The sequence below is a fragment of the Cetorhinus maximus genome, chromosome 30, assembly GCF_964194155.1.
Source record: "Cetorhinus maximus chromosome 30, sCetMax3.hap1.1, whole genome shotgun sequence".
Taxonomy (NCBI): Eukaryota; Metazoa; Chordata; class Chondrichthyes; order Lamniformes; family Cetorhinidae; genus Cetorhinus; species Cetorhinus maximus.
In genome coordinates this window covers 7,617,442-7,642,982 of record NC_135908.1, presented here as the reverse complement: position 1 = coordinate 7,642,982, position 25,541 = coordinate 7,617,442, and the positions used below count along the sequence as shown (strand labels likewise).

General features: G+C 48.1%; 1 protein-coding gene across 1 annotated transcript in view; it reads left to right on the top strand.

The window, feature by feature from the left end:
• LOC144669938 (stereocilin) overlaps nucleotides 1-19,845 on the top strand; it is an 83,085-nt gene extending 63,240 nt beyond the window's left edge. Inside the window, exons 20-29 of the mRNA XM_078532221.1 lie at nucleotides 1,492-1,691; nucleotides 2,356-2,446; nucleotides 4,396-4,573; nucleotides 6,214-6,383; nucleotides 9,898-10,053; nucleotides 12,237-12,379; nucleotides 13,724-13,872; nucleotides 17,054-17,151; nucleotides 18,211-18,358; nucleotides 19,667-19,845. Of these exons, the coding sequence (XP_078388347.1) occupies nucleotides 1,492-1,691; nucleotides 2,356-2,446; nucleotides 4,396-4,573; nucleotides 6,214-6,383; nucleotides 9,898-10,053; nucleotides 12,237-12,379; nucleotides 13,724-13,872; nucleotides 17,054-17,151; nucleotides 18,211-18,358; nucleotides 19,667-19,761 (1,428 nt within the window). The 3' untranslated portion in view covers nucleotides 19,762-19,845. The remainder of the gene's footprint in view (nucleotides 1-1,491; nucleotides 1,692-2,355; nucleotides 2,447-4,395; nucleotides 4,574-6,213; nucleotides 6,384-9,897; nucleotides 10,054-12,236; nucleotides 12,380-13,723; nucleotides 13,873-17,053; nucleotides 17,152-18,210; nucleotides 18,359-19,666) is intronic.
• Nucleotides 19,846-25,541: the final 5,696 nt, after the last annotated feature.

The window sequence follows — 25,541 nt, the reverse complement described above, 5'->3', positions numbered from 1 at the left end:
GGAAGACCAACAAGTTTCGGGCAGACCAAAGCGCGTCTTTCACCGAGTTGATGATCCTCCAGCTGCAGTTGATGTTTGTCTCGGTGTGTGTCCCTGGGAACAGCCCGTAGAGCACAGAGTCCTGTGTCACAGAACTGCTCGGGATGAACCTCGACAGCAACCACTGCATCTCTCTCCAGACTTTCTTTGCAAAGGCACAATCCACAAGGAGGTGAACAACGGTCTCTTCCCCACCACAGCCACCTCGAGGGCATCGTGCAGAGGGGGTGAGACTCCTGGCGTGTAGGAAGGATCTGACGGGGAGGGCCTTTCTCACCACCAGCCAAGCTACGTCTTGGTGCTTGTTGGAAAGTTCTGGCGATGAGGCATTCTGCCAAATGACTTTGACAGTCTGCTCGGGGAACCATCCCACAGGGTCCACCCTCTCCTTATCCCTCAGGGCCTCTAGGACGTTACGTGCTGACCACTGCCTGATGGACTTGTGGTCAAAGGTGTTTTTCTGCATAAATTTTTCCACCAGGGACAGGTGGTACGGCACGGTCCAACTACTTGGAGCGTTCCGCGGCAGCGTGGCCAGACCCATCCTTCGCAACACCGGGGACAGGTAGAACCTCAGCACGTAGTGACACTTGGTGTTTGCGTACTGAGGGTCTACGCACCGCTTGATGCAGCCGCACACAAAGGTGGCCATCAGTATGAGGGCGATGTTGGGCACGTTTTTTCCCCCTTTATCTAGAGGCTTGTACATCGCGTCCCTGCAGACACGATCCATTTTCGACCTCCAGATAAAGCGGAAGATGGCTCGAGTGATCGCCATCGCGCAGGAGTGTGGAATGGGCCAGACCTGCGCCACGTACAGCAACAGCGAGAGTACCTCACACCTGATGACCAGGTTCTTACCCGCAATGGAGAGGGAGCGTCGCTCCCACATGCCCAGTTTCCTTTTCACCATAGCCACTCGCTCCTTCCAGTTTCTAACGCATGCCCCGGTCCCTCCGAACCATATCCCCAGCACCTTCAGGCCGTCAGCCCTGACAGTGAAGGGGACAAAGGATCGGTCAGCCCAGTTCCCAAAGAACATGGCCTCGCTCTTCCCACGATTTACCTTGGCTCCCGAGGCCAGTTCGAACTGGTCGCAGACGTGCATCAGTCTGCGCACCGACAGCGGATCCGAGCAGAAGACGGCGACGTCGTCCATGTACAGGGAGGCTTTTACCTGAGTGCCTCCACTGCCTGGACTGCCTGTTGCAGAGTCCTCCTCTCACACCCTCCTCTAGGTGCTGCTGACTGCCTGTTGCAGAGTCCTCCTCTCACACCCTCCTCTAGGTGCTGCTGACTGCCTGTCCCAGGGTCCTCCTCTCACACTCTCCTCTAGGTGCTGCTGACTGCCTGACCCAGGGTCCTCCTCTCACACTCTCCTCTGTCTCATATTCTTATATCCACTTCATGCTCGTGGGTGTTTGATGAAGATACCTGTTTGCTTGTTGACAGGGGATTGGTCCAATGGATGAAATTTCAGGAGGAGCTCTGGACTACCTGGGACCACTCATTGCCTTTGTTGATGAAGGGCTGGTCAGGCAAATAAACCAGATGGAACTGGTGCTGCGGCTGGATGAGGTCAAGAGTTACTGTATCCCCGAGGAAAATAGGAACTCATTTGGTTGGATGTTGACCAGAAGTGACGTCCTGGGGTAGGTAAAAAACTGGGAATAGAAATACGAATAATTGCCAAAAGCATCCATCAGGATGACTGCACCTTATCCGGGGACATCTGCTGGGAGCTTTGAGTGGGACTTGTCTTGAATCCTCTATTCATGCGGCCTGGTCCACCTGATTCTCACAGAGCCCTACCCCAGCGCAGGTAACGGTTCATGACACAAGGGGAGGGAGTAAAGGGGCTAACGGAACCCCAAAAGCTCGAAATATTGGAGTTACTCAGTCCTTGATTTTCAAATGGATTATGAGGCCGATAATGCAACAACTTGCATTTGTATAGCACCCTGAGCACAATGAAACTCCCCAAGGGAGCATTGTGTAACAAAACCTGAGACCGAGCCACATGCAGAGAGATTAGGACAGACGACCAACAGCTTAGTCAAAGGAGAAACTTAAAGGTGAAGGGAAAAGGTTGGGGGGGGAGGGGGAGGGAGGATGGGGGGTTTAGGTAGCAAATTCCGGAGCCTTAGGTCACCTATGTCGGAGCGATTCAAATCAGGGATGTTCAAAGCGCTGGGATCGGAGGAGTGCAGGAGTCTCAGGGGGTTGGCAGGCTGGAGAAGACGACAGAGATAGTGAGGGGTAAGGCAATGGAAGGACATACTTAATGAAATATGTATGATTGTATTTTGTCTGCAGGGATGCTTCAGGTTGGACTCTGCAGCAGTTAGAATATGTGGATAGACTTGTCTTCACCCTCTCACCCGAAGACATTCACAAACTATCAAAGGTAGAGATCATTGAGACTGGGTCTGTGGGAAAATCAAGAAGGATAACAATATGGTCTTTGACTCATTAAATTTGTCCCTTAAACATTCACTCCCTCCACCACCTACACACAGTAGCAGCAGTGTGTACCATCGACAAGATGCACTGCAGGAATTCACCAAGGCTCCTTAGGCAGCACCTTCCAAGCCCACGACCTCTACCACCTAGAAGGACAAGGATAGCAGATAGTTGGGAACACCACCACCTGGCAGTCCCCCTCCAAGTCACTCACCATCCTGACTTGGAAATATATCGGCCGTTCCTTCACTGTTGCTGGGTCAAAATCCTGGAACTCCCTCCCTAACAGCATGGTGGGTGTACTTACACCATATGGACTACAGCGACTCAAGAAGGCAGCTCACCAGCACCTTCTCAAGGGCAACTAGGGTTGGGCAATAAATGCTGGCCTAGCCAGGGATGCCCACGTTCCAAGAATGGCTCCAAAGTCTGGCGACATATCAATTTTTAAAATTCTCAACCTTGTTTTCAAATCCCTCCTTGGCCTTACCCCTCCCTAGCTCTATAACCTCTCCAGCCCCACAACACATTCAGATCTCCACACTCCTCCAATTTTGTCTTCTTGGACACCCCCAATTTTAAATGTGGCCGTGCCTTCAGCTACCTGGGTCCTAAGCTCTGGCACAAGGGGGTGGTGGTGTAGTGGTATTGTTGCTGGACTGGTAACCCAGAGACCCAGGGTAATGCTCTGGGGAGCTGGGTTCAAATCCCACCACACTGAATTTAATAAATATCTGGAATTAAAAGTCTGATGATGAGCATGAAACCATTGTCATAAAAACCCATCTGGTTCACTAATGTCCTTTAGGGAGGGAAATCTGCTATCCTTACCTGGTCCGGCCTACATGTGACTCCAGACCCACAGCAATGTGGTTGACTCTTAAATGCCCTCTGTGTGTGTGGTTGTATTGGGGATGGGCAATAAATGCTGGCCTAGCCAGTGACACCCACATCCCATGAACAAAAAGAAACTCCTCCAAGTTTTTGGTCACCTGTTCTATTATCTCCATATATATCACTCAGTGTCAAATTTTGGTTGATAATTGCTGCTGTGACACAATGTTTTTTGTTACATTAAAGGTGCTATGTAAATGAAAGTTGATACTGTTGTTGGGAATTCATTAATTAATGTAAAAGCTCCCCCAGACCTCCGGCCTTTAGTGGCTCAGTTGGTCAGTGTGTGGGGTTGTGTTATTCAAACTTACAGACCCGGACGTCCCAGGGTTATTTTTATCCAACCCCTGTCAAGCTCAGCTGGACCATGGTTTGATGGGGTCATAGTTTGACTCTGTGCCTACCTGTTCTGACTGGTATCCAACAACTACTGCAAAACTGCACATGACCATTTCTCTCCCATTGTAACTCCAGCCCCCTGTCTGACTCCCTCCGCCTGCTCTTTGTGTCAGCTCAGTGGGTACCGCTCTCACCCCCCCCAGGTTCAAGGCACGACCGATACTCCCAGCGCAGTACTGAGAGAGTGCTGCACTGTTGGAGGTGCTGTCTTTCAGCTGAGCCATTAAACCGAGGCCCCATCTGCCCTCTCAGGTGGACATAAGAGACCCCATGGTACTATTTTGAAAAAGAGCCGGGGAGTTCTCCCTGGTGTCCTGCCCGACATTTATCCTTTGACCGATATTGCTAAAAAGCAGCTTATCTGGTCATTATCACATTGCGGTTTGTGGAATCTTGCTATGCGGAAATTGCCTGCCGCATTAAAACAACAGCCACACTTCAAAACGCACTTCATTAGCTGTGAAATGTGCTGGGATGTCCTGTGATATACAGACGGGCGAGTCCTCCTTTAAACTCAAGGTTTCCCAGAGTAACTGGTGCACTCAAAAGGACTGGAATTTTGTGTAAGTATCCCTGATGGTTTTCTCCCCTTCCCAACAGGAAGTACTGACCATGGAGGTGGTGGAGATGGTTCTCCGCAGCGAGCGGCGATGGGGAGTCAGTGACACCGGCAGGGCCTGTCAAACCCAGCAGACTCGCTCTGCACAGGCCACCTTGCTCAGCAAGAAGCTCAGCTTGGCAATGACAGCGATCAAGAGCATCATGAAGAGACGAAGGGGTCAGCAGACACCTGGTGCCCTGAGAACCTGAGTCGGGCACAGTGCCCGTACCATAAAAACACTCGAATTGGCACAATATCTGTACCCCAAAACCCTGGAGTTAGCACAGTGTCTGTACCCCAAAACCCTGAAATTAGTGTGTGTACCCCAAAACCCTGGAATTGGCACAGTGTCTGTACCCCAAAACCCTGGAGTTAGCACAGTGTCTGTACCCCAGAACCCTGAAATTAGTGTGTGTACCCCAAAACCCTGGAATTGGCACAGTGTCTGTACCCCAAAACCCTGGAGTTAGCACAGTGTCTGTACCCCAGAACCCTGAAATTAGTGTGTGTACCCCAAAACCCTGGAGTTAGCACAGTGTCTGTATACCCAAAATCCCTGCAGTTGGCACAGTGCCTGCACCCCAAAATCCTGGAGTTGGCACAGTGCCTGCACCCCAAAACACTGCAGTTGGCACAGTGCCTGTACCCTAAAACACTGCAGTTGGCACAGTGCCTGTACCCCAAAACACTGCAGTTGGCACAGTGCCTGTACCCCAAAAACACTGGAGTTGGCACAGTGTCTATACCCCAAAACACTGCAGTTGGCACAGTGCCTGCACCCCAAAACACTGCAGTTGGCACAGTGTCTGTACCCCAAACACTGCAGTTGGCACAGTGCCTGTACCCTAAAACATTGCAGTTGGCACAGTGCCTGTACCCCAAAACACTGCAGTTGGCACAGTGTCTGTACCCCAAAACACTGCAGTTGGCACAGTGTCTGTACCCCAAAACCCTGGAGTTAGCACAGTGCCTGTACCCCAAAACCCTGGGGTTGGCACAGTGTCTGTACCCCAAAACATTTCAGTTGGCACGGTGCCTGTACCCCAAAACCCTGTAGTTGGCACTGTCCCTGTACCCCAAAACCCTGCAGTTGGCACAGTGTATGTACCCCAAAACCCTAGAGTTGGCATGGTGCCTGTACCCCAGATATGAAATTGGCATAGAGTTTGGATGGAGAAAGGGGGAATAACTGGCCTGGCCATTTGTTTGGAAGTGTTTTCAGTGATTTCTGCAGCAATTGGCCATGTGCGAATGTAAAGTTTAAAAAAAAAGCAGGAGAGGGTCATTTATCCCACCCTCGCCATGCATTTGGAATGCCTGGCGGCTGTCACTACTGAGGCTGACGATGGGAGACTGAGTGACCCTCTGGGATGGGGCCTCTGCATGAACATTCCAATTGCACTCCAGGGAGAGGAGAGTGTGTCACAGAGAAAGCTTTGATAAAATTGTTTCCAAATTTATCTATACATTCTGGGAGTGTGGACATTGTTGGCAGGCCTGGCATTTATTGCCCCCTTGAGAATGTGGTGGTGAGCTGCCTTCTTGAACCGCTGCAGTCCATGTGGTGTAGGTACACCCACAGTGCTGTTAGGGAGGGAGTTCCAGGATTTTGACCCAGCGACAGTGAAGGAACGGCGATATATTCCCAAGTCAGGATGGTGAGTGGCTTGGAGGGGAACTTCCCGGTGGTGGCGTTCCCATCTATCTGCTGCCCTTGTCCTTCCAGATAGTAGAAGTTTGTGAGGTGCTGTCTAAGAAGCCTTGATCAATGAAGGAGGAAGATACACAATATGATATTTCCTGTGCTCCCATTTTAGAGGGCATCCCAAATTGCATTGATATCAAAGCCACGTTTCCTACAGCCTGGAGCAGTAGCCAGCTTGCCGGGATGGCTGACGATGAGTTTGCTGACTGTTTGGAAATTCTCACGAGTGACCAGGACCTGTCCGCGGAGTATCTGAAAATCCTGCTCACAAGAACCAAGCAGGTGAGCGGAGAAACGCCTGAGAGTATCAGCGGATTAGACATCGAGGCCATTGGCGGAGGGAGAGAGCTCAGGAGTGTACGAGTGTGGACGAGTGTGCAGTAAACGCGAGACTGGGAATTGTGATCAGGGTGGAAGGGCCGAAGGTTGCAGAGTGAGTGTGAAATCATATAGTGGAGGGAATGGCGAGGGAATGGATGACATAAGAACAGGAGAAACGGGAGCAGAATCAAGGCACATGACCCCTTGAACCTGCTCCACCGTTCAATAAGATCAATGCAAATCTCCCAGCTCCTATTAACCCCTCCTCCCATTGGCCATAGAGCCCAATGAAAGGATTGGTGATAGGCGATCAGTGGAGGGTCGGGGCTGGGGCTGTGCTGGTGAGGGTGGGAGCTGGTGAGGATTTTTCTGTTCGTGCCATTTGTCCAGTTTCTTGAAAACAAAGCACAAATATTGACTTTTCAAAATGACAGGAAGTCCAATTTGAATCCATTACCCTGTGATTACCGGTGATAAACTGGCAATCTTAGATCCTTAGGGATGTTCAGATTGGAGCAGAAATTCTTCTCTTCCCCTTAAAGCAGTGGTTCGGTTATTGAGACAAAAGTTCAGCTATTTCAACAGCCATCTGGAGATGTGTTAAAGGGCAGGAATGGCTGTGTATTCAAAGTTCTGCCCTGCTTTATATCTAACAGTTTTCACTCCTAAAATGTTTCTTTCTGTGAGAAACATCAGCTTTTGTCAGTTGAGGCCTAATGGATTTACAGGTACAGCAAGATCCCAAAGTAGCCTCAGCGAAGCAGAGATCAAACAAAAGATAGGCAGTGAACAATGTAACATTGAGGAAGGCCAGTGTTATCAGGCCGATCGCAGTCATGGGGGATCTTGATTCTTGACCAGTTGGCCAGCTGCCTCTGTCAGGCAGGCGCACTAACAGCTGTGGGTGCGCAACACGGTGGAAGTGATGCTTCAGTTTTGCAGAGTTCTGGTCAGAGCCCATCTGATTGCAGTAACTGCAATCAGCTCTGGCCATCTCCACTCAGGAAGGACATATTGTCCTTGGAGGGGTGACAGCACAGATACATACACTGAAGGATAAACGGTTAAATTATGAAGGCAGGTTGCGTCAAGTGGGCTTGTATTTCTGTGAATGTAGACGATTTAAGGCGTGATCTCACTGAGATGTTTAAGTTACTAAGTTATTTGATAGGCTAGATAGAGAAAAACAATTTCCTCTGGTGGGGGAACATACAAACATACAAGGAGTAGGAGTAGGCCACTCGGCCCCTCAAGCCTGTTCCGCCATTCAATAAGACCACGGCTGATCTGACTATAACCTCACCCCACATTCCTGCCTGCCCCTGATAACCTTTCACCCCCTTGTTAATCAAGACTCAGTCTAGCTCTGCACACATCATATTCCATTTGCCAGCTCTTTGCCCATTCACTTAACCTATCTGTCACTTTGTAGCCTCCTTATGTCCCCTTCACAACTTACTTTCCTTCCTATCTTTGTGCCCTCAGCAAATTTAGCAACCATTCCTTCAGTCCCTTCATCCAAGTCCCTTATATAAATTATAAAAGGTTGAGGCCCCAGCACTGATCCCTGTGACACACCACTCGTCACATCCAGGCAACCAGAAAAAGACCCATTTATGCCAACTCTCCGCTTCCTGTTAGCCAGCCAATCTTCTATCCATGCCAACATGTTACCCCCTACACCATGAGCTTTTATTTTCTGCAATAACCTTTGATGTGGCACCTTATCAAATGCCTTCTGGAAGTCTAAGGACAGTACATCCACTGGTTCCCCTTTTATCCACAGCACATGTGACTCCTTCAAAGAACTCCAATAAATTGGTTAAACATGTTTTCCCTTTCACAAAACCATGTTGACTCTGCCTGATTGCTCACTTTGTTAATTCTTTTCTTATTTAAATATCAATAAAAACTCTTACTATCTGTCTTTATGTAATTATCTAGCTTCCTCTCATGCTCTAATTTTTCTCTCCTTATTAATCATTTCGTTATTCTTTGCTGTTTTTTATATTCTTTCCAATCTTCTGACCTGCCACCCGTCTTTGCGTAATTATATTCTTTTTCTTTAAGTTTGATGTTGTCTTTAACTTTTTTAGTTAACTACGGATGGTGGACCCTCCCCTTGGGATTTTTCTTTCTCATTGGAATGTCCATACTCTGTGTATTCTGAAATATCCCTTTAAATGTCTGCCACTGAACTTCTATTGACCTGTCACTGAACTTCTATTGACCTATCCCTTAACCTCATTTGCCAGTTCACTTTAGCTAGCTCCACTTACATGCCTCATAATTGCCCTTAAGTTTAAAATACTAGTCTTGGACGCATTTGTTTCTCCCTCAAGCTGAATGTAAAATTTAATCATATTATGCCCACTGCTACCTAGAGGTGACTTCACGAGGAGGTTACCAATTAATCCTATCTTGTTGCACAATACCATGTCTAGTGTAGCCTGCTCTCTGGTTGGCTCCAGAAAATGTTCTAAGAAACTATCCCAAAAACATTCTATGAACTTCTCATCTACGCTACCTTTGCCCATATGATTTTTCCAGTCTATATATGTAGATTAAGATTCCCCATGATTATTGCTGTACCTTTCTGGCAAACTCCCATTTTCTCTTCTTTTATACTCTGTCCTACTGTTCTAGTTACAACTGGGGGCCTGTACACCACTCCCACAATGACTTCTTGCCTTTATCATTCCTCATCTCAACCCAAACCGCTTCTACACCCTGGTTTCCTGAACTTGGGTCATCTCGCTCTAATGTGCTAATACCATCATTAATTAACAGTGCCACCCCCTCCACCTATTCCTAACTTCCTTTCCTTCCTAAATGTCACAGACCCTTCAATATTCAGGACCCAATCTTTGCTATCTGTAGCCATGTCTCTGTTATGGCTATCAGATTGTACTTATTTATTGCTATTTGCGCTCAGTTCATCTGTTTTGTTTCGACCGCTACGTGCGTTTAGATACCGAGCCTTTAGTTTAGTCCTTTAAGTATTTTTGTAGCGCCTACATCCAGACCAAAGAGAAGAACCTTAAAATGAGTCAGTCTGTTCCGGGCTGATGTCAGGAAGCACTTCTTCACACAAAGAGGAGTAGCAATCTGGAATTCACCCCCCCAAAAAAGGCTGTCTTAATGGAAATGGAACCAATTCTAGAGAGAATTAAGATACAGCCATTAACTCATTGTATGGCAGAACAGGCTCGATGGGCTGAATGGCCCACTCCTGTTCTATTTGTAATGTCCAGCTCCAGAATCAAGTCAGTTCCAGGATTTTGACCCAGCGACGATGAAGTAATAGTCAGTATATGTCCAGGTCAGGATGGTGAGTGACTCGGAGGGGAATTTGTAGGTGCTGGTGTTCCCTTGCAGGTGCAGCCTTGGTCCTTTGAGGTGGTAGATGTCACAGGTTTTGAAGGTGCTGTCGAAGAATTCTAATAGTTAAGTTGCCTCCTTGCTCTGTTCCCAGTTGTACGGCTCTGTAAAGTCGATGAAACCGTGGCAGGTCCTGCAGCTGGGCCGAACAGCCACCCAGCTCAGTGACCGAGATCTTCAAGATCTGGATGTGTCGGACCTGGGGATCCTGTCCTTCCTGGGGGAAGTAGGTGAATGGAATAAGAAACAGGTAACATTGGCCTTCTCTTGCCCCCTCCCTCCCCCCACACCTCTCTAATCACCACCCACCCCCAGCTTTTTACCTCCCCTCACTCCTGGAGGTGTTGGATGGCTATTTGACCAAGGAGGGCATCGTCCCTGAGGCTGACCCTCTTTGCACCCACAGACACCCTGGTTTCCAGCCAAGAGTCCCCAGACAGTGATCAGAAGAGGAAACCTTGGCTAGTGTATTTTTTCTTTTGCTGCATCTGACCATTGCCCTGGGTAAGATTCGAAGAGTTAACAAAGAATGGGGGATCTAACGCATCCTCGACAACACTGCAGGTGGTGCATGTAACCACCGAGTTATAGGTTATCATCTCTTCGAAGACTGTGAGCACCCAGGTGACCAAGGAGGAAGTCTAACTATAACTGCTCTGTCGAGGTACTGCCTTTTGGGTGAGATGTTAAGCTGTCTGCCCTCTCAGGTGGACATAAAAGACCCCTCAACCAGAAAAAGAGCAGGGGAGTTCTCTCTTATGCCCTGGACAATATTTATCCCTCAATCAACATCACTAAAAACAAATGATCAGGTCATTACCACATTCCTGTCTGTGGGAGCTTGCTGTGGGCAAACTGGGTGCTGAATTTTCCTATATTACAACAGTGACTACACTTCAAAAAGTACTTCATTGGCTGTAAAACACTTCTGGATGTCCCAAGGTCATGAGAGGTGCTATAGAAATGCAAGCTCTCTCTTTTTGGAATTACCTTCTCCTTTTAAAGCTCTAAGTGCCTGGGAAACTGGCCAGTGTATCGATCAACCTGGATCATTGAGTAGCACACTTGTCTTTCCAAAGATCTTGGGTTGAAGCTTTAACCCGGGAACTTGAGAACACAATCGAGGGAGTGCTGCATTGTCAGAGCACCATCACCAGTGTGAGACGTTGACCCGAGACCCTGCCTACTTGTTCAAGTCAGTGTTAAGGACCCCACAGTGATGTTGGGACAGACCATGGAGCACTCCTGGAGTTCTGACCAACACCCCCTTCTCGAACCAACACCACAAATAACACATTAGTTGGTCATTGATCCCGTCATCAGTGGAGGGAACTTGCTGTGCTCAAAATGGCTGGTGCATTTGCCTAGCTAACAGTTGGTACATTTCAAGAGCTTAGAGATATTTCTGAGAGAGATGACAAACTGCTGTTCAGATGCAAATCCTCTCTGTTGGCCCAGGACCAGGAAAAGGATTTGGATGTGATCCAATCATTTAAAGAATCTTGCTGGTTTCCAGTCATACAGAAGAAGAGCCCGATGGTGCATTTCACAGCCTGAGGGAATTTTGCAACAAATGAAGCATTTTTGAAATGTAGTCACTGTTGTAAAGGAGGAACTTTGCACACAAGATGAAACTTGAGAAAAACTTTTTCACACAGCGAGTGGTTTGGGTCTGGAATGCGCTGCCTGCAAGTGTGGTGGAGGCAGGTTCAATCGAGGCATTGAAGAGGGCACTAGATGTTTATTTGAATAGAAACAATGTGCAGGGGTACAGGGACAAGGCAGGAGATTGGCACTGAGCCATAATGCTCATTCGGAGAGCTGGTGCAGACACGATGGGCCGAACAGCCTCCTGTGCTGGCTGTGACTCTGCGAGGAAGATCCTGCAAACAGCTGTGTGATTATGACCGGATAACCTGATTTAGCGAGATGTTGGCTGAAGGGTCAACTTTGGCCTGGACGCCAGGGAGATCTCCCTCAGCTGTTTTTCAAAACCGTGCTGTGGGGATCTTTTACCTCCACCTGAGAAGGCAATTGGGCCTCTGGGGTTTAACACCTCCGCTGAAAGGTGGCACCTCTGACAGCGCAGCACTCCCTCAGTGTTACAATCGGCCTGGATTATGTGCTCAGGTCTCGAGAGTCAGATGCGAATCTGTAACCTTCTGGCTCGGAGACGAGAGTGTTTCCACTGAGCTACAGTTGACATTGATACCCCTAGGAACAGAACCCTACTTCAGGTAGGGCTACAGGTGACAGATTCTACAAGAGTTTTGTGGCGATGGGATGACTGAAACCACAAACCCTCTGGATTTTAAAGGAAAACGCCTAATGGGCACCCACCCTGTCAGAAACCCAAATTCCACCCTTTCCTCCCTCCCCCTCGGGTAGAGCAAAACGTTGATTCTGTTAATTGCACTTTCTTGTGTCTTACAGAGGAAGGCAGCATTTGGCAGCTTTTTACAGCGGAGCGGGCAGCCAGTGTCAGAGCTCAAGGCCGCCACACTCACAGCCCTGGGTCATTTAATCTGTGGAATGTCAGTCACAGAAATAGAGAGGATCAATCCAGAGGAATTCAGGTCAGGAAGTGAGAAGGGACACCCGCCGAAACAGACTCTGTGACAGTGACATCAATGATTGAAGTTCTGATTCATTCAACCTCCCTGGCGAATGGAAGTCTCTTTGCCCCTATTATAGTACTCTATACCCCTATTAATAAAGCCCAGGATACTGTCGGCTTTATTAACCATTTTCTCAACCTGTTCTGCCACCTTCAATGACTTAAGAACACATCCACCTGGGCCCCTCTGTTCCTGCGCACCCTTTACAATTGTACCCTTCATTTTATGTTGTCTCTCCATGATCTCCCTGCCAAAATGAATCATTTCACATTTCCCCGCACTGACTTTCATCTGCCGTCTGTCCATCCACTCCACCAACTTGTCTATGTCCTTTTGAAGTTCTACACTCTCCTCCAATACTTCCAAGTTTCATATCGCCTGCAAGCTTTGAAATTGTGCCCTGTGCATCAAGATCTAGGTTATTAATATATATCAGGAACAGCACGATGGCTGTATCATCACAATGAGACCTTTCCCACACTCAGTCCAACAGCCAGAGGCTCCCAGCTCCTAACTGAAACTGGAATGGGCACCAAGCTGTCATTGGCCTGTGGGATTTCCCTGCTGCAGTAAGGGCACAGACTCTAATTTCAGCATCAGACACGATGGGACTAAAATATCCAGTCTTGCAGTAAGAGTGTTTGATGGCGAGGGTGCAGATGGAGCTTTACTCTGTATCTAACCCCATGCTGCACTTGCCCTGGGAGTGTTTGATGGGGACAGTGTAGAGGGAGCTTTACTCTGTATCTAACCCCGTGCTGTACCTGTCCTGGGAGTGTTTGATGGGGGCAGTGTAGAGGGAGCTTTACTCTGTATCTAACCCCGTGCTGTACCTGTCCTGGGAGTGTTTGATGGGGACAGTGTAGAGGGAGCTTTACTCTGTATCTAACCCCGTGCTGTACCTGTCCTGGGAGTGTTTGATGGGGGCAGTGTAGAGGGAGCTTTACTCTGTATCTAACCCCGTGCTGTACCTGTCCTGGGAGTGTTTGATGGGGACAGTGTAGAGGGAGCTTTACTCTGTATCTAACCCCGTGCTGTACCTGTCCTGGGAGTGTTTGATGGGGACAGTGTAGAGGGAGCTTTACTCTGTATCTAACCCTGTGCTGTACCTGTCCTGGGAGCGTTTGATGGAGACACTGCTGCCCAGAAGGTGAAGCATTTTCCATTCCTCATAAACCCTCACCTTAATAGGCTCTTCATGAAGTTTGATGTCAGTGAGGTTTTTCCTTAGTTGATTAAAACAGAAGAAGCTGTAAGTGATTTGCTGACACTGCTCATGACACATGTTTCTTTTCATTCCAGTGAGGCAGTGTTGTTCATCGGTGGTTTGATGCTGAGATGCACTGAAGCCCAGTTGGAGGCTCTGGCCCAGATCACCACTCATTCCCAGGCCTTTGGAGCGGTCAGCATGTGGGGAGCTGAAGCGTTCACTGAAATTGGCTCCATTGCAGGTAAAGAGGATTAGCTTCCTATTCCCACCAGGAGTGGAATTGCGGACGACAAGAGCAGCACATGGCATATATCGACCTGTGACATGTCTCATCTCCACCACATCCTTTAAAAATCATCAACCAATTGTTCTCAGAGCAGAGACTGACTCAAACAAACATATGTTAGATATATTCCAGAGGTTTCTCTGTATCTAACCCTGTGCTGCACCTGCCCTTGGAGTGTTTGATGGGGACAGTGCAGAGGGAGCTTTACTCTGTATCTAACCCCGTGCTGTACCTGTCCTGGGAGTGTTTGATGGGGACAGTGTAGAGGGAGCTTTACTCTGTATCTAACCCTGTGCTGTACCTGTCCTAGGAGTGTTTGATGGGGGCAGTGTAGAGGGAGCTTTACTCTGTATCTAACCCCGTGCTGTACCTGTCCTGGGAGTGTTTGGGGACAGCGTAGAGGGAGCTTTACTCTGTATCTCACCCCGTGCTGTACCTGTCCTGGGAATGTTTGGGGACAGTGTAGAGGGAGCTTTACTCTGTATCTAACCCCGTGCTGTACCTGCCCTGGGAGTGTTTGATGGGGACAGTGTAGAGGGGTAGAACTTGCCTAGGAGGCAGTTAGTAGAGGATCACTGGAGCCTTGAGACTTGGTTGACCTGTTTCCAGAGCGCTACAAGGTTTTGCTCCCAGTATTTATCCAATTCCATTTTGAAAGTTACGATTGAATCACTTCCTCTGCACTTTCAGATCGCAACAAGTTGCTGCATTAAACAAATTTCTCCTCAACTCCTATCTCGTTCTTTTGCCAAATGTCTTAATTCTGCGCCCATTGGTTACTGACCGTCCTGCCAGTGGAATCGGGGGTTTCACTATCTCCACAATAAAAACTCCTCGTGCTGAGTTTCTGAAGGCCCCTGGTCACTTCTGGTCGGTGGTGGTCAGCCAGGATCTGTAGGCGAACAACCAAACTGGTTCCCTGAGCCTGGAAGGTTTGAGGAGATTCTGACAGAGCAACAGGATAATGCCGCAGGTTATCGGCCTCCGAGAACTGTTCCAGCAAAGGTTTTGCAACATTTAATGAGGCAAATAACAGGATGGAGAATGCAATCCCCTTTCAGATACCCCAGGATAGTAGGGCAAATGTTGAAGGGCAATCGGAAGTATATCTTTACATGGAGGATGTGTTCCAGTTTAGCAGGATCGGTTGGTTTTAGAGTGGTTTAGTGGTGACTGCAATGGGGCCGTGGTGATCAGACATTGGGATTGAGATCAGATGAGCCGGAGAGTCTGCAATCGATACACGTATCCAGCTTAAAACTGTTTCTTTCATCAAAGTATACCACCCTCTCAATACCACCCTCTCAATACCACACTCTCAATACCACACTCTCAATACCACCCTCTCAATACCACACTCTCAATACCACCCTCTCAATACCACCCTCTCAATACCACCCTCTCAATACCACCCTCTCAATACCACACTCTCAATACCACACTCTCAATACCACACTCTCAATACCACCCTCTCAATACCACCCTCTCAATGCCACACTCTCAATGCCACACTCTCAATGCCACACTCTCAATACCACACTCTCAATACCACACTCTCAATACCACACTCTCAATACCACACTCTCAATGCCACACTCTCAATACCACACTCTCAATACCACACTCTCAATACCACACTCTCAATACCACACTCTCAATGCCACACTCTCAATGCCACACTCTCAATGCCACACTCTCAATGCCACACTCTCAATACCACACTCTCAATGCCACACTCTCAATGCCACACTCTCAATGCCACACTCTCAATACCACACTCTCAATGCCACACTCTCAATGCCACACTCTCAATGCCACACTCTCAATGCCACACTCTCAATACCACCCTTGCCCCAGGCTGTATGGCGGAAACTGGTTTCTAGCTCTGTTCGAACTATTAGATAGAAGACAGTCCAAACCATTTTCTATTAATAATGCCCCCGGGGCAGAATTTTTCAGTTGGTGGGGATTCCTGCTCTGCCGCCCAAAGAGTCAGCGGGGAACGTATCTGCCCCTCAATTGGGCCAAAGTACCGCCTCAAATTTTTGCCGGCCAACCTGATTGGCTGGCAGACCTGTAGTCCCAATGCGCCACTGGCAGCATTGGTTAGGATTGGGCCTACAAACTGACTCCAGATCCTAAGTCCCAGAGTCTAGATCCAGGTGTATTGGGCGGGGGGTTTCTTGGTGAGGGGGGATGGCGAGGCCTGGGGAAGGTGGGGAGAGATGATGGGGTTCTTGATAGAGAGACCAGGAAGGGGAGGGAGCACCTACAAGAGCAGACCCTTTGGAGGTGGGGTTGGCACTCGATATGGGATGGGGGGGCCATTGAGGGTGGCACCCTGCTTCCTCCCCAAGGCCCTAGCAGGGTGAAGCATTGGGCTTCCCCACCCTACACCCTCCAAGCCCCTGAACCCCTCATGCCAGCTTCAGAAATGAGGCCTGGCAGGAAGTGGCCAATAATGGGCCTCGTGAGGGCCTCAATTGGGGGACGAGGATAGACAGGCCACTCTAGGCCTCACCCGCCTCACTTAAAATTGTGGGAACGTTGGGGCAGGCAGGAGGGTGGCTGGGAGGCCACCTGGGAGTTTTAAACCCCCCACCGTTGCCAACGAGGGACCATAAAACCCCGCCCCAGGTGCTGGAAACAATTAAGTCTGTATCAGCGCCTCGATCAACAACAACACCATGTCATCAGGATGACCCCAGGGTCGGTAGCACCTGTATGGGTGATCACAGGCATGGGCTTTCATCGTTTATTTTGAGACCTGCTGGTTGAGATTCAAATCCTGTCAGTCTTCAGGTTGACTTGCCAAAGGCAAGCATCTATTTCAAAAGATTTGAAGGAAGAAATAAAGGATCCTGCATTTCTATAGCATCTTTCACATCCTCAGGACATCCTGAAGTGCTTTACAGCCCATGAGTTACTTTTGAAGTGACTGTTGTTTTTGGCACAGCCAGTTTGTGCACAGCAAGCTCCCGCAAACACCAATGGAATCGAGGAGCAGCTTATCTGAGGTTTGATGTCCATTGTCATTGAGGCAGCTTTTTTGGCTGTGTGTTGGATGATGCTGTGCAGTGTCAGAGGTCACTGCTCCTCGAGCGGCGCCAGCTGATTGGTTTTCTTTCCTTCGCAGCTGGGTTACCGGACATTGCGCTGTCATCGCTGGTGGAGCATCAGATCGAAGGGCTCACACCTTCCGCCATCTCCCTCATCGCACCGAGCAAATTTGCAGTAAGTCTCCAAATGGTAAACTTTTATATCCCCATTGGAAATAGAATTGGGTGTAAAGAGTAAAAGAAAGATTTGAATTTATGTAGCACCTTTCGTGACCTCAGAATGCCCCAAAGCGCTTTACAGCCAATGAAGTTAATTTTGCAGTGTAAGGCCGCTGCTGTAATGTTAGGAATCACTGCGGCTCATTTGTGCACAGCAAGATCCCACAAACAGCCAAGTGCCAATGATGAGATCAGTCTTAGTGACGTTGGAGGACAAGAGAAATAATAAGAGCCTGGGGAGGCCCCTCGAACCTGCTCTGCCGCTCCTTCAGGTCACAGCTGATCTTCAAACTCAATAGTTTCCTGTTCTCTCTCCATAATTCCCAATTTTACTTGTGCCCATCAACTTATTTATGGGTTGGCTTGAATATACTCAATGACTGAGCATCCATAACTTCCTGGAGTATTGAATTCCCAATATCCACGATGCTCTGACTGAAGAGATTTCTCCTCATCTCAGTCCTAAATGTCTGGCCGTTGCTTGATAATTTGCAAAATAATCAGAGGGGAGATGAGGATAATTTTTTTACATGTACAGTGAGTTGTGATCTGGAACGCGCTGCCTGAGAGGGCGGTGGGAGCAGATTCAAATGGGAATTGGATAAATACATGAAGGGTAAAAGCCTGCAGGGCTTTGGGGATAGAATCGTGGAGCGGGGCAAGTGGAACTAATTGGGTAACTCGACCAAAGAGCTGGCACTAGCACAATAGGCCAAACGGCCTCTTTCTGTGTTGTATAATTCCAACAGTTGTCTCAATCGTCCAGTACCCTTCCACTTCTGAGTGAAGGGGGTAAAAGGTTATTGGGGGTAGGCGGGACTGTGGGGTTGAGGTTACAATCAGTTCAGCCACGATCTGATTGAATGGCGGAGCAGGATCGAGGGGCCGAGTGGCCTACTCCTCCTAATTCATTTGTTCCAGTCTGGTGACAAATGCATAAGAGGTTTCTCAGTGGCAAGGCTGTAGAAAGTGAGGCTTGCTTGCTAATATTCTGCACTTGTATCCTCCTCGGCAGGTTGTATTCAGCGCCAATCAGCTGTCCTCCTTCACCAGCACCCAGGCCTCCGCTGTGACCAGTAAGCAGTATGAGAAGCTGAGCCTCGAGCAGAGGAGAGCTGTCAGCACTGCCCAGTATGACGGGGAGATTCACCAGCAGCAGAGAGGTACATGTGACATAACCATTCACCAGGGTTTGACCAGCTTGGACCAATCCTCACTGATTTACATTTCTAAATTCATTCTCAGGATGTGGGCGTCGCTGGCTGGGCCAGCATTTGTTGCCCATCCCTAATTGCCCTTGAGAAGGTGGTGGTGAGCTGCCTTCTTGAACCGCTGCAGTCCATGTGGTGTAGGTACACCCACAGTGCTGTTAGGGAGGGAGTTGCAGGATTTTGACCCAGCGTCAGTGAAGGAACAGCGATATATTTCCAAGTCAGGATGGTGAGTGACTTGGAGGGGAACTTCCAGGTGGTGGTGTTCCCACCTATCTGCTGCCCTTGTCCTTCTAGATGGCAGAGGTAGCATGTTTGGAAGGTACTGTAAGCTTGCACATTGATGCATGGACTCTGAGATTCAGGAGTCTGTCACTAGAGCCATATTGCAATTAAAACCAGTTTCTGGGTCTGGTACGAGGTTTACCATTGGTCCATGTTTTGAATTGTCCATCTGGGAATGTTGAAACTCAGCTGCATGGCACAAATATAAAGCCCACTCTTCTTTCACGTTGTGTCTCCTGGTTATTGAAGGTTTCAATGAATTAGCATTGTGATTAATTACCAGATAATCTGATTTAGCAATGTTAGTTGAGGGATAAATATTAGCCAGGGCACTGGAGAGAACTTCCCTACTCTTCAGTGAAGTCCGGATCTTTTACATCCACCCGAGAGGGCACATTGAGGCTTCAGGCTAACATCTATAGCACCTTCAGCAGTGCAGCATTCCCTCAGTACTGCACTGGAGTGTCAGCCTGGGATTATTTGCTCGAATCTCTGGAGTGAGGTTTGAACACACACCCTCTGAACATGCTGCTGACATTCACTGCCTAGGCTCGTGTCTGTCAAATTGTCGCCTGGGTGAGGTAAGAGCGTGGGAATAGGAGTAGGCCTCAAGCCTGCTTCACCATTCGCTAAGGTTGTGTCTAGTCTTCGACCTCAGCTCCATTTTCCTGCCATATTCACGTATATTTGTGACCGAAAATCTATCACTCCCAGTCTCAATGACTGAGCAAAAGCAGCCGTCTGCGGGGGGTAGAGAATTCCAAAGATTCATAACCCTCTGAGTGAAAAAAATTCTCCTCATCTCAGGTTTGAATGGCCTCCCCCTTTATCCTGAAGCCATGGCCTCTAGTTCTGAATCTCCAGTCAGGGAAAACAGCCTAAGCCAGTTGCTAAGCTAGAATCTTCAGGGGAGGAGAGAAGAGGAAAGTAGCTGAATTTAGGGCTAAATATTACCTCTTTTTTTAAAATTTACAGGCAAAAATCCTGCAGCCCTGTCAGCCTCGGTCAAACCTTCTGCCCTGTTCCTGTGTCTGCTTATTACCTATTACCTTGGGATGAGCTATACCTGAAGTCCCTTAAGATGGATTGATGCCAGTTTCAGATTCTGATATTTTATTTGTATTTAAAAATAAATAAAATTTGTGTTGAAAGAGTTTGACTGGTTATTTTTCTTTTGTTCACGGGATGTGGGCTTCGTTGGCTGGGTCAGCATTTATTGCCCCTCCCTAATTGCCCCCTTGAGAAGGTGGTGGTGAGCTGCCTTCTTGAACCGCTGCAGTCCGCGTGGTGTAGGTACATCCACAGTGCTGTTAGGGTGGGAGTTCCAGGATTTTGACCCAGCGACAGTGAAGGAACGGCCGATATATTTCCAAGTCAGGATGGTGAGTGGCTGGGAGGGGAACTTTCAGATGGTGGTGTTCCCCATTTATCTGCTGCCCTTGTCCTTCTAGATGGTAAAGGTCGCAGATTTTGAAGGTACTATTGAAGGAGCCTTGGTGAATTCCTGCAGTGCATCTTGTAGATGGTACACACTGCTGCCACTGTGCATTGGTGGGTGGAGGAGGTGCCAATCAAGCGGGCTACTTTTTCTTGGATGGTGTCATACATCTCGAGTTTCATTGGAGCTGCACTCATTCAGGCATCACACTCCTGACGTGCCTTGTAGATGGTGGACAGGCTTTGGGGAGTCAGGAGGTGAGTTACTCACCGCAGGATTCCTAGCCTCTGCCCTGCTCTTGTAGCCACAGTATTTATATGGCTAGCCCAGTTCAGTTTCTGGTCAATGGTAACCCCCAGGATGTTGGTAGTGGGGGATTCAGCGATGGTAATGCTATTGAATGTCAAGAGGAGATGGTTAGATTCTCTCTTGTTGGAGATGGTCATTGCCTGGCATTGTGTGATGCGAATTTTATTTGTGTTACAGACCGGAGGTGGATTAATTTAAACAGCCCTGATTTCTCCTCTCGCTACCTGTCCATAAACAGAAAGGTGTTTGTGATTTCTGATTTCCCCTTTATAAGTGGTGGCGTGTTTTCCCCAACCCTTCAGTTTGGAGTGATCCAATCCTTTACTAATAACCCCACAGCAAACGCGAGATAAGGTAAAATAAGAGGGTTGGTTTATTTTACACGCACACGAGACGCGGGAAAGGGGTTTTGCAACATTCGACCCTTTTGCACCCAATACAATAAAAACGGGACAAGGGGAATCAAGGGGGTTTCAGGGGTTAGTCGGCTGAAACTGTTGTGGGGTGATCCATCTTCCCAGATGCAATGAGTTCCTTGATGGAAAAGGTTACATACAGATGAATGAGCCTTCTAGGCACAGATACAGAAGTTCCAATGTTCCAGTAGTACTCAGTGTAGATGAGGACCAGGCAATGTACCTGGACAGAGCTCTTTCTGCTGCTACCTGTTGTGTGGTAAAATGGTAGATTGCCTGAGTTCAGTTCCACATGGCAATATTACAGGTTCTAGCAGCTTGAGGGGGAGGTCATGTGACATACCTCCAAAAACTTCTCCTGGGTTTTGGACAAAGGATGTATTTTTCCAGGTTGGGAATCTTGAGGTGTTTAATAGAGGAGTCAGGGTCCCTTTTGTCCTTTGCAGACATACCGTCTCCATTGGCCACAGCTCTGCCTTAGAAATGGAAAGGGGGTCGGTGCCTTTCTTTGGAATTTGATTTTCTGCAGTCACAGGGGGCATTAGTGCCTCTTTAAAGGTAACGAGGTCCATGCTCGTTTCTGAAGGTTAGAAATTCCTCTGCTATGAGTCAAGGCTAGTCAGGCATGTCAGGGTGAAGCCTTTGTCCATTTTTAAAATAAAATGATAATTTTACAAAGTAGCCAGGTTGACGTAGATATATATTTTCCTTCCTGTCTTCTGGACAGGACACTTGCTGCTTATCAGCCTAAGTCTTGTTGCCCAGGTCTTTGTACATGTGGGCATGGACCGCTTTGGTATCTGAGGAATCGCGAATGGTGCTGAACATTGTGCAATCATCAGCGAACATCCCCACTTCTGACCTTATGATGGAAGGAAGGTCATTGATGAAGCAGCTGAAGATGGTTGGGCCGAGGTCACTGCCCTGAGGAACTCCTGCAGTGATGTCCTGGAGCTGAGACGATTGACCTCCGACAACCACAACCATCTTCCTTTGTGCTGGGTATGACTCCAACTAGTGGAGAGTTTTCCCCCTGATTCCCATTGACTCCAGTTTTGCTCGGGGCTCCTTGATGCCACACTTGGTCAAATGCTGCTCTCTCAATATCAAGGGCAGTTACTCTAAGCTTACCTCCGGTGTTATGAACACATGAACAAGGAGTAGGAGTAGGCCATTCAGCCCCTCAAGCCTGCTCCGCCATTTAATAAGATCATGGCTGATCTGATAGTAACTTCAAATCTGCATCCCTCCTACCCCCGATAACCTCTCTCCCCCTTGCCTCCCAAGAATCTATCCACCTCTGCCTTAAAAATATTCAAAGACTCTGCTTCCACCACCTTTTCAGGAAGAGAGTTCCAAAGGCTTACGACCCCCTGAGTGAAAAAGTTTCACCTCATCTCTGTTTGAAATGGGTGACCCCTTATTTTTAAACAGTGACCCCTAAACCCCCTCATTCCTAGACCCTTAGTTCAGCTCTTTTGTCCATGTTTGGATTAAGGCTGTAGTGAGGCCTGTAGTTGAATGTCTGAAGTTCTGCCGAAGGGTCATGAGGACTCGAAACGTTAACTGATTTCTTCTCCGCCGATGCTGCCGGACCTGCTGAGTTTTTCCAGGTAATTCTGTTTTTGTTTTGGATTTCCAGCACCCGCAGTAGCTTTTAGCTTTTTGTTTTTATCACTAAGCAGGTTGCAGCTGAGTGAATGTTATTTGATTTGATAATTACTGTGAATGACCCCATCCATCACTGTACTGATGATAGAGAGCAGACTAACTGACTGGAGTGGTTTTGTCCTGTTTTTTTGTGGATGGGACACATACATGGCTAGATGCCAGTATTGTCGCTGTGCTGGAACAGTTTGGCTAGGGGTGTGGCTAGTTCTGAGGTATAAGTCTTCAGTGTTATGGCTGGGATATTGTCAAGGCCCATAGCCTTGGCAGTATATTTATTTGCCCTTGCTTATATTTCAGAATGATTGGAAGCCAAAAAAAAATAGCTTAAGAATCAGGAGACTGAAGGGTCAGAATCCAAGCCATTATCCTGCCTTTTCTTTTCTGATCCTGTCGGAATGTGTGTGTTTTCCAGAGGAATTCCTGTTTCTTTCCCCCCCCTAATTCTTAGCCTATGGTGAATTTTCTGTTTTAGTGGCTTTGAAATTATTGTTCTTGCTCACAGCTGGTGACCTTGTGACGCCCTCCTAGTGCTCAGGTGCATCTTAAGCGCTGTTCACTAGGGCTGGGAAGGGGCAACAACAACGCCAATAAGCCGCATTTATATACCACCTCTAATGCGGTGAAACATCCCAAAGTGCTTCATAGGAGCATAAATCGGATAGAATTTGACACAGCCACGTAAGGTGACGTTAGGACAGGTGACCCAAAGCTTGGTCAGAGGTAGGTTTTAAGCAGCAGCTCAAAGGAGATGGAGAGAGGCAGAGAGGTTTAGGGAGGGGATTCCAGAGCTTAGGGCCCCAGGCAGCTGAAGGCAGGGCCGCCAATGTCACTTGAGGCCGGAATTGGAGGAATGCAGGGATCCTGGAGGGTTTGTTGGGCTGGAGGCGGTTAGAGAAATGAGGAGGACAAGGCCATGGAGGGATTTGAAAACAAGAATGAAATGTTTTAAAATTCTTCCCTCATTGGGTAGAAACCCATTCGCCAAGGTTCTAAAGAACAGGAGCGTGCCAGGTCCGAGCCCTGCTCTGAGGAAACATGAGGCGTGTGCCAGAGACCCCTTTTTCCGATCCCTACTTTGTGATTCCTCTTGGAAAGCGGCCACGTGGATATCAGGTAACAACAGGATCTGATCAGACTGTGATGCCTGCCAGAGCCGAATACCCTGCTGCTGCTCGTGTGCTGGCTTGCACCAAAAGAAAGGAGGGGTCCTGCTGGGGCCCCAGAATGAGTCAGCATCAAAAATAAAAACCCAGCAGAACTGAGAACAAAAGGACCTAACCCACCCTTTCCCGCCTGCTCAGTTTAAGCTGCTGTGTGATGGGGGGCGGGGAGGTGTCGATGGTAGAAACCAAAGATTAAAATCAATGAAAGATTGAAGGAGCACAACTGAGCGGGGGTGGGGAGGGCAGGTTCGAGAAAGCATTGCGAAATTTCCCTGCACTCCCACAGGAAGCGCTGGAACCAAACAAAGAGCCACCCTGCTGATGGGAGCACTGAGCTGATCACAGACAACAGAATAAATCTGAAAAACGCACGGGAGAGGCTCAATGCTGGTAAACAACTCAGCACAGTAGAGCGTTTGAACATACAGACACACACACACACAAAGACCAAGATACACCCCCTCCCCACCGCACACACAGACACACACACGCATGCACACGCACAGAGATATGCAGATAGACGCACGGAGACAGAAACACTTGCTGAGCTACAGATGTACACATGCAGGATCACATACAGACCTACACACGGGGACACGGTGGTGTAGCGGTCATGTCACTGGACTAGTATCCAGAGGCTCAGGCTAATGCTCTGGGGCCATGGATTCAAATTTTAATTCAATTAATTGAAACTATTGTTGTTGTAAAAACCCATCCAGCTCACTAATGCCCTTTAGGGAGGGAAATCTGCTATCCTTACCCGGCCTGGTCTACATGTGACTCCAGACACACAGCAACGTGGTTGACTCTGCCCCTCTGAAATGGCTGGAGCAAGCCACTCAGTTCAAGAGGCAATTAGGGATGGGCAACAAATGCTGGACTTGCCAGTGATGCTTGCATCTCACGAATGAATAAATTAAGAAAAAAAGAGACAGCGATACATTCAGACACATATAGAGAAACTATCTGTCTGTCTGGTTAGACAGCCGGGGACACAGTGGGATAGGGCCAGACAGCCTCAGATTTGGACACACACGCGCGCACACACACAGAGAAACGTGGACACGCATTGATGCACACAGACAAACAAATTCCTACATACAGATGTACACACACAGACAGCTACACAGGTGAACTTGTACACACATACCACAGCCTCCTTCGACCTCTTAGATAGTAAATATTGTCAGGTTGTTAAATCACTGTGCATATCAGCCCATCACTGCCTAACATCCACTTTATCCAGTAGCAGTTAATACTGTAACCAGGAATGAGAACGCAGACTGATATTTTTAAGCTCCTTCCTGAAAGTTTCAGGGACTAGGAATTGTGAGCAGATGCTGGTCAGTTTGAAAATTTCCAGATTCCCAGTCACTCTTGCTGAGCTGACGTCCACATGCTTCCTCTGGAACTTTGAGTGTTTCTAACAGAGCAAGTGTATTAATACCAACAAAAGGCGGAACTGCCTCCCATAGACTAGACTTCAATGCAAACTAATATTGTGATCAGAGAAATTAATCCTTTAACAGGCTCCTTGACCCCCCTTCACTAGCTCCTTGCTTCCTTTCATATCAGTGTGTTTCTGTCTTGTTCTATCATTCTGTCTGTATTTGTGCACGTTACTCTTTCAGACTTTTTCTGTTCCCCTCTGTTTTTCTCTTTCTTTAACTCTCGGTTTCTGTGATTGTCTGTTTTTCTCTTTCTCCCTCCCTGTGTATTTCTCTATTTTCTAAGTACCTTTGTCACTCTCTGTTTTGGTTTCTGTCTCTTTCTTTGTCAGTTTGTCTGCCTGCCTGTTTCTCTCTCCGTTTCTCCCTCTTCTCCATTTCTCTATCAGGCTTTGGTCTTGCAAT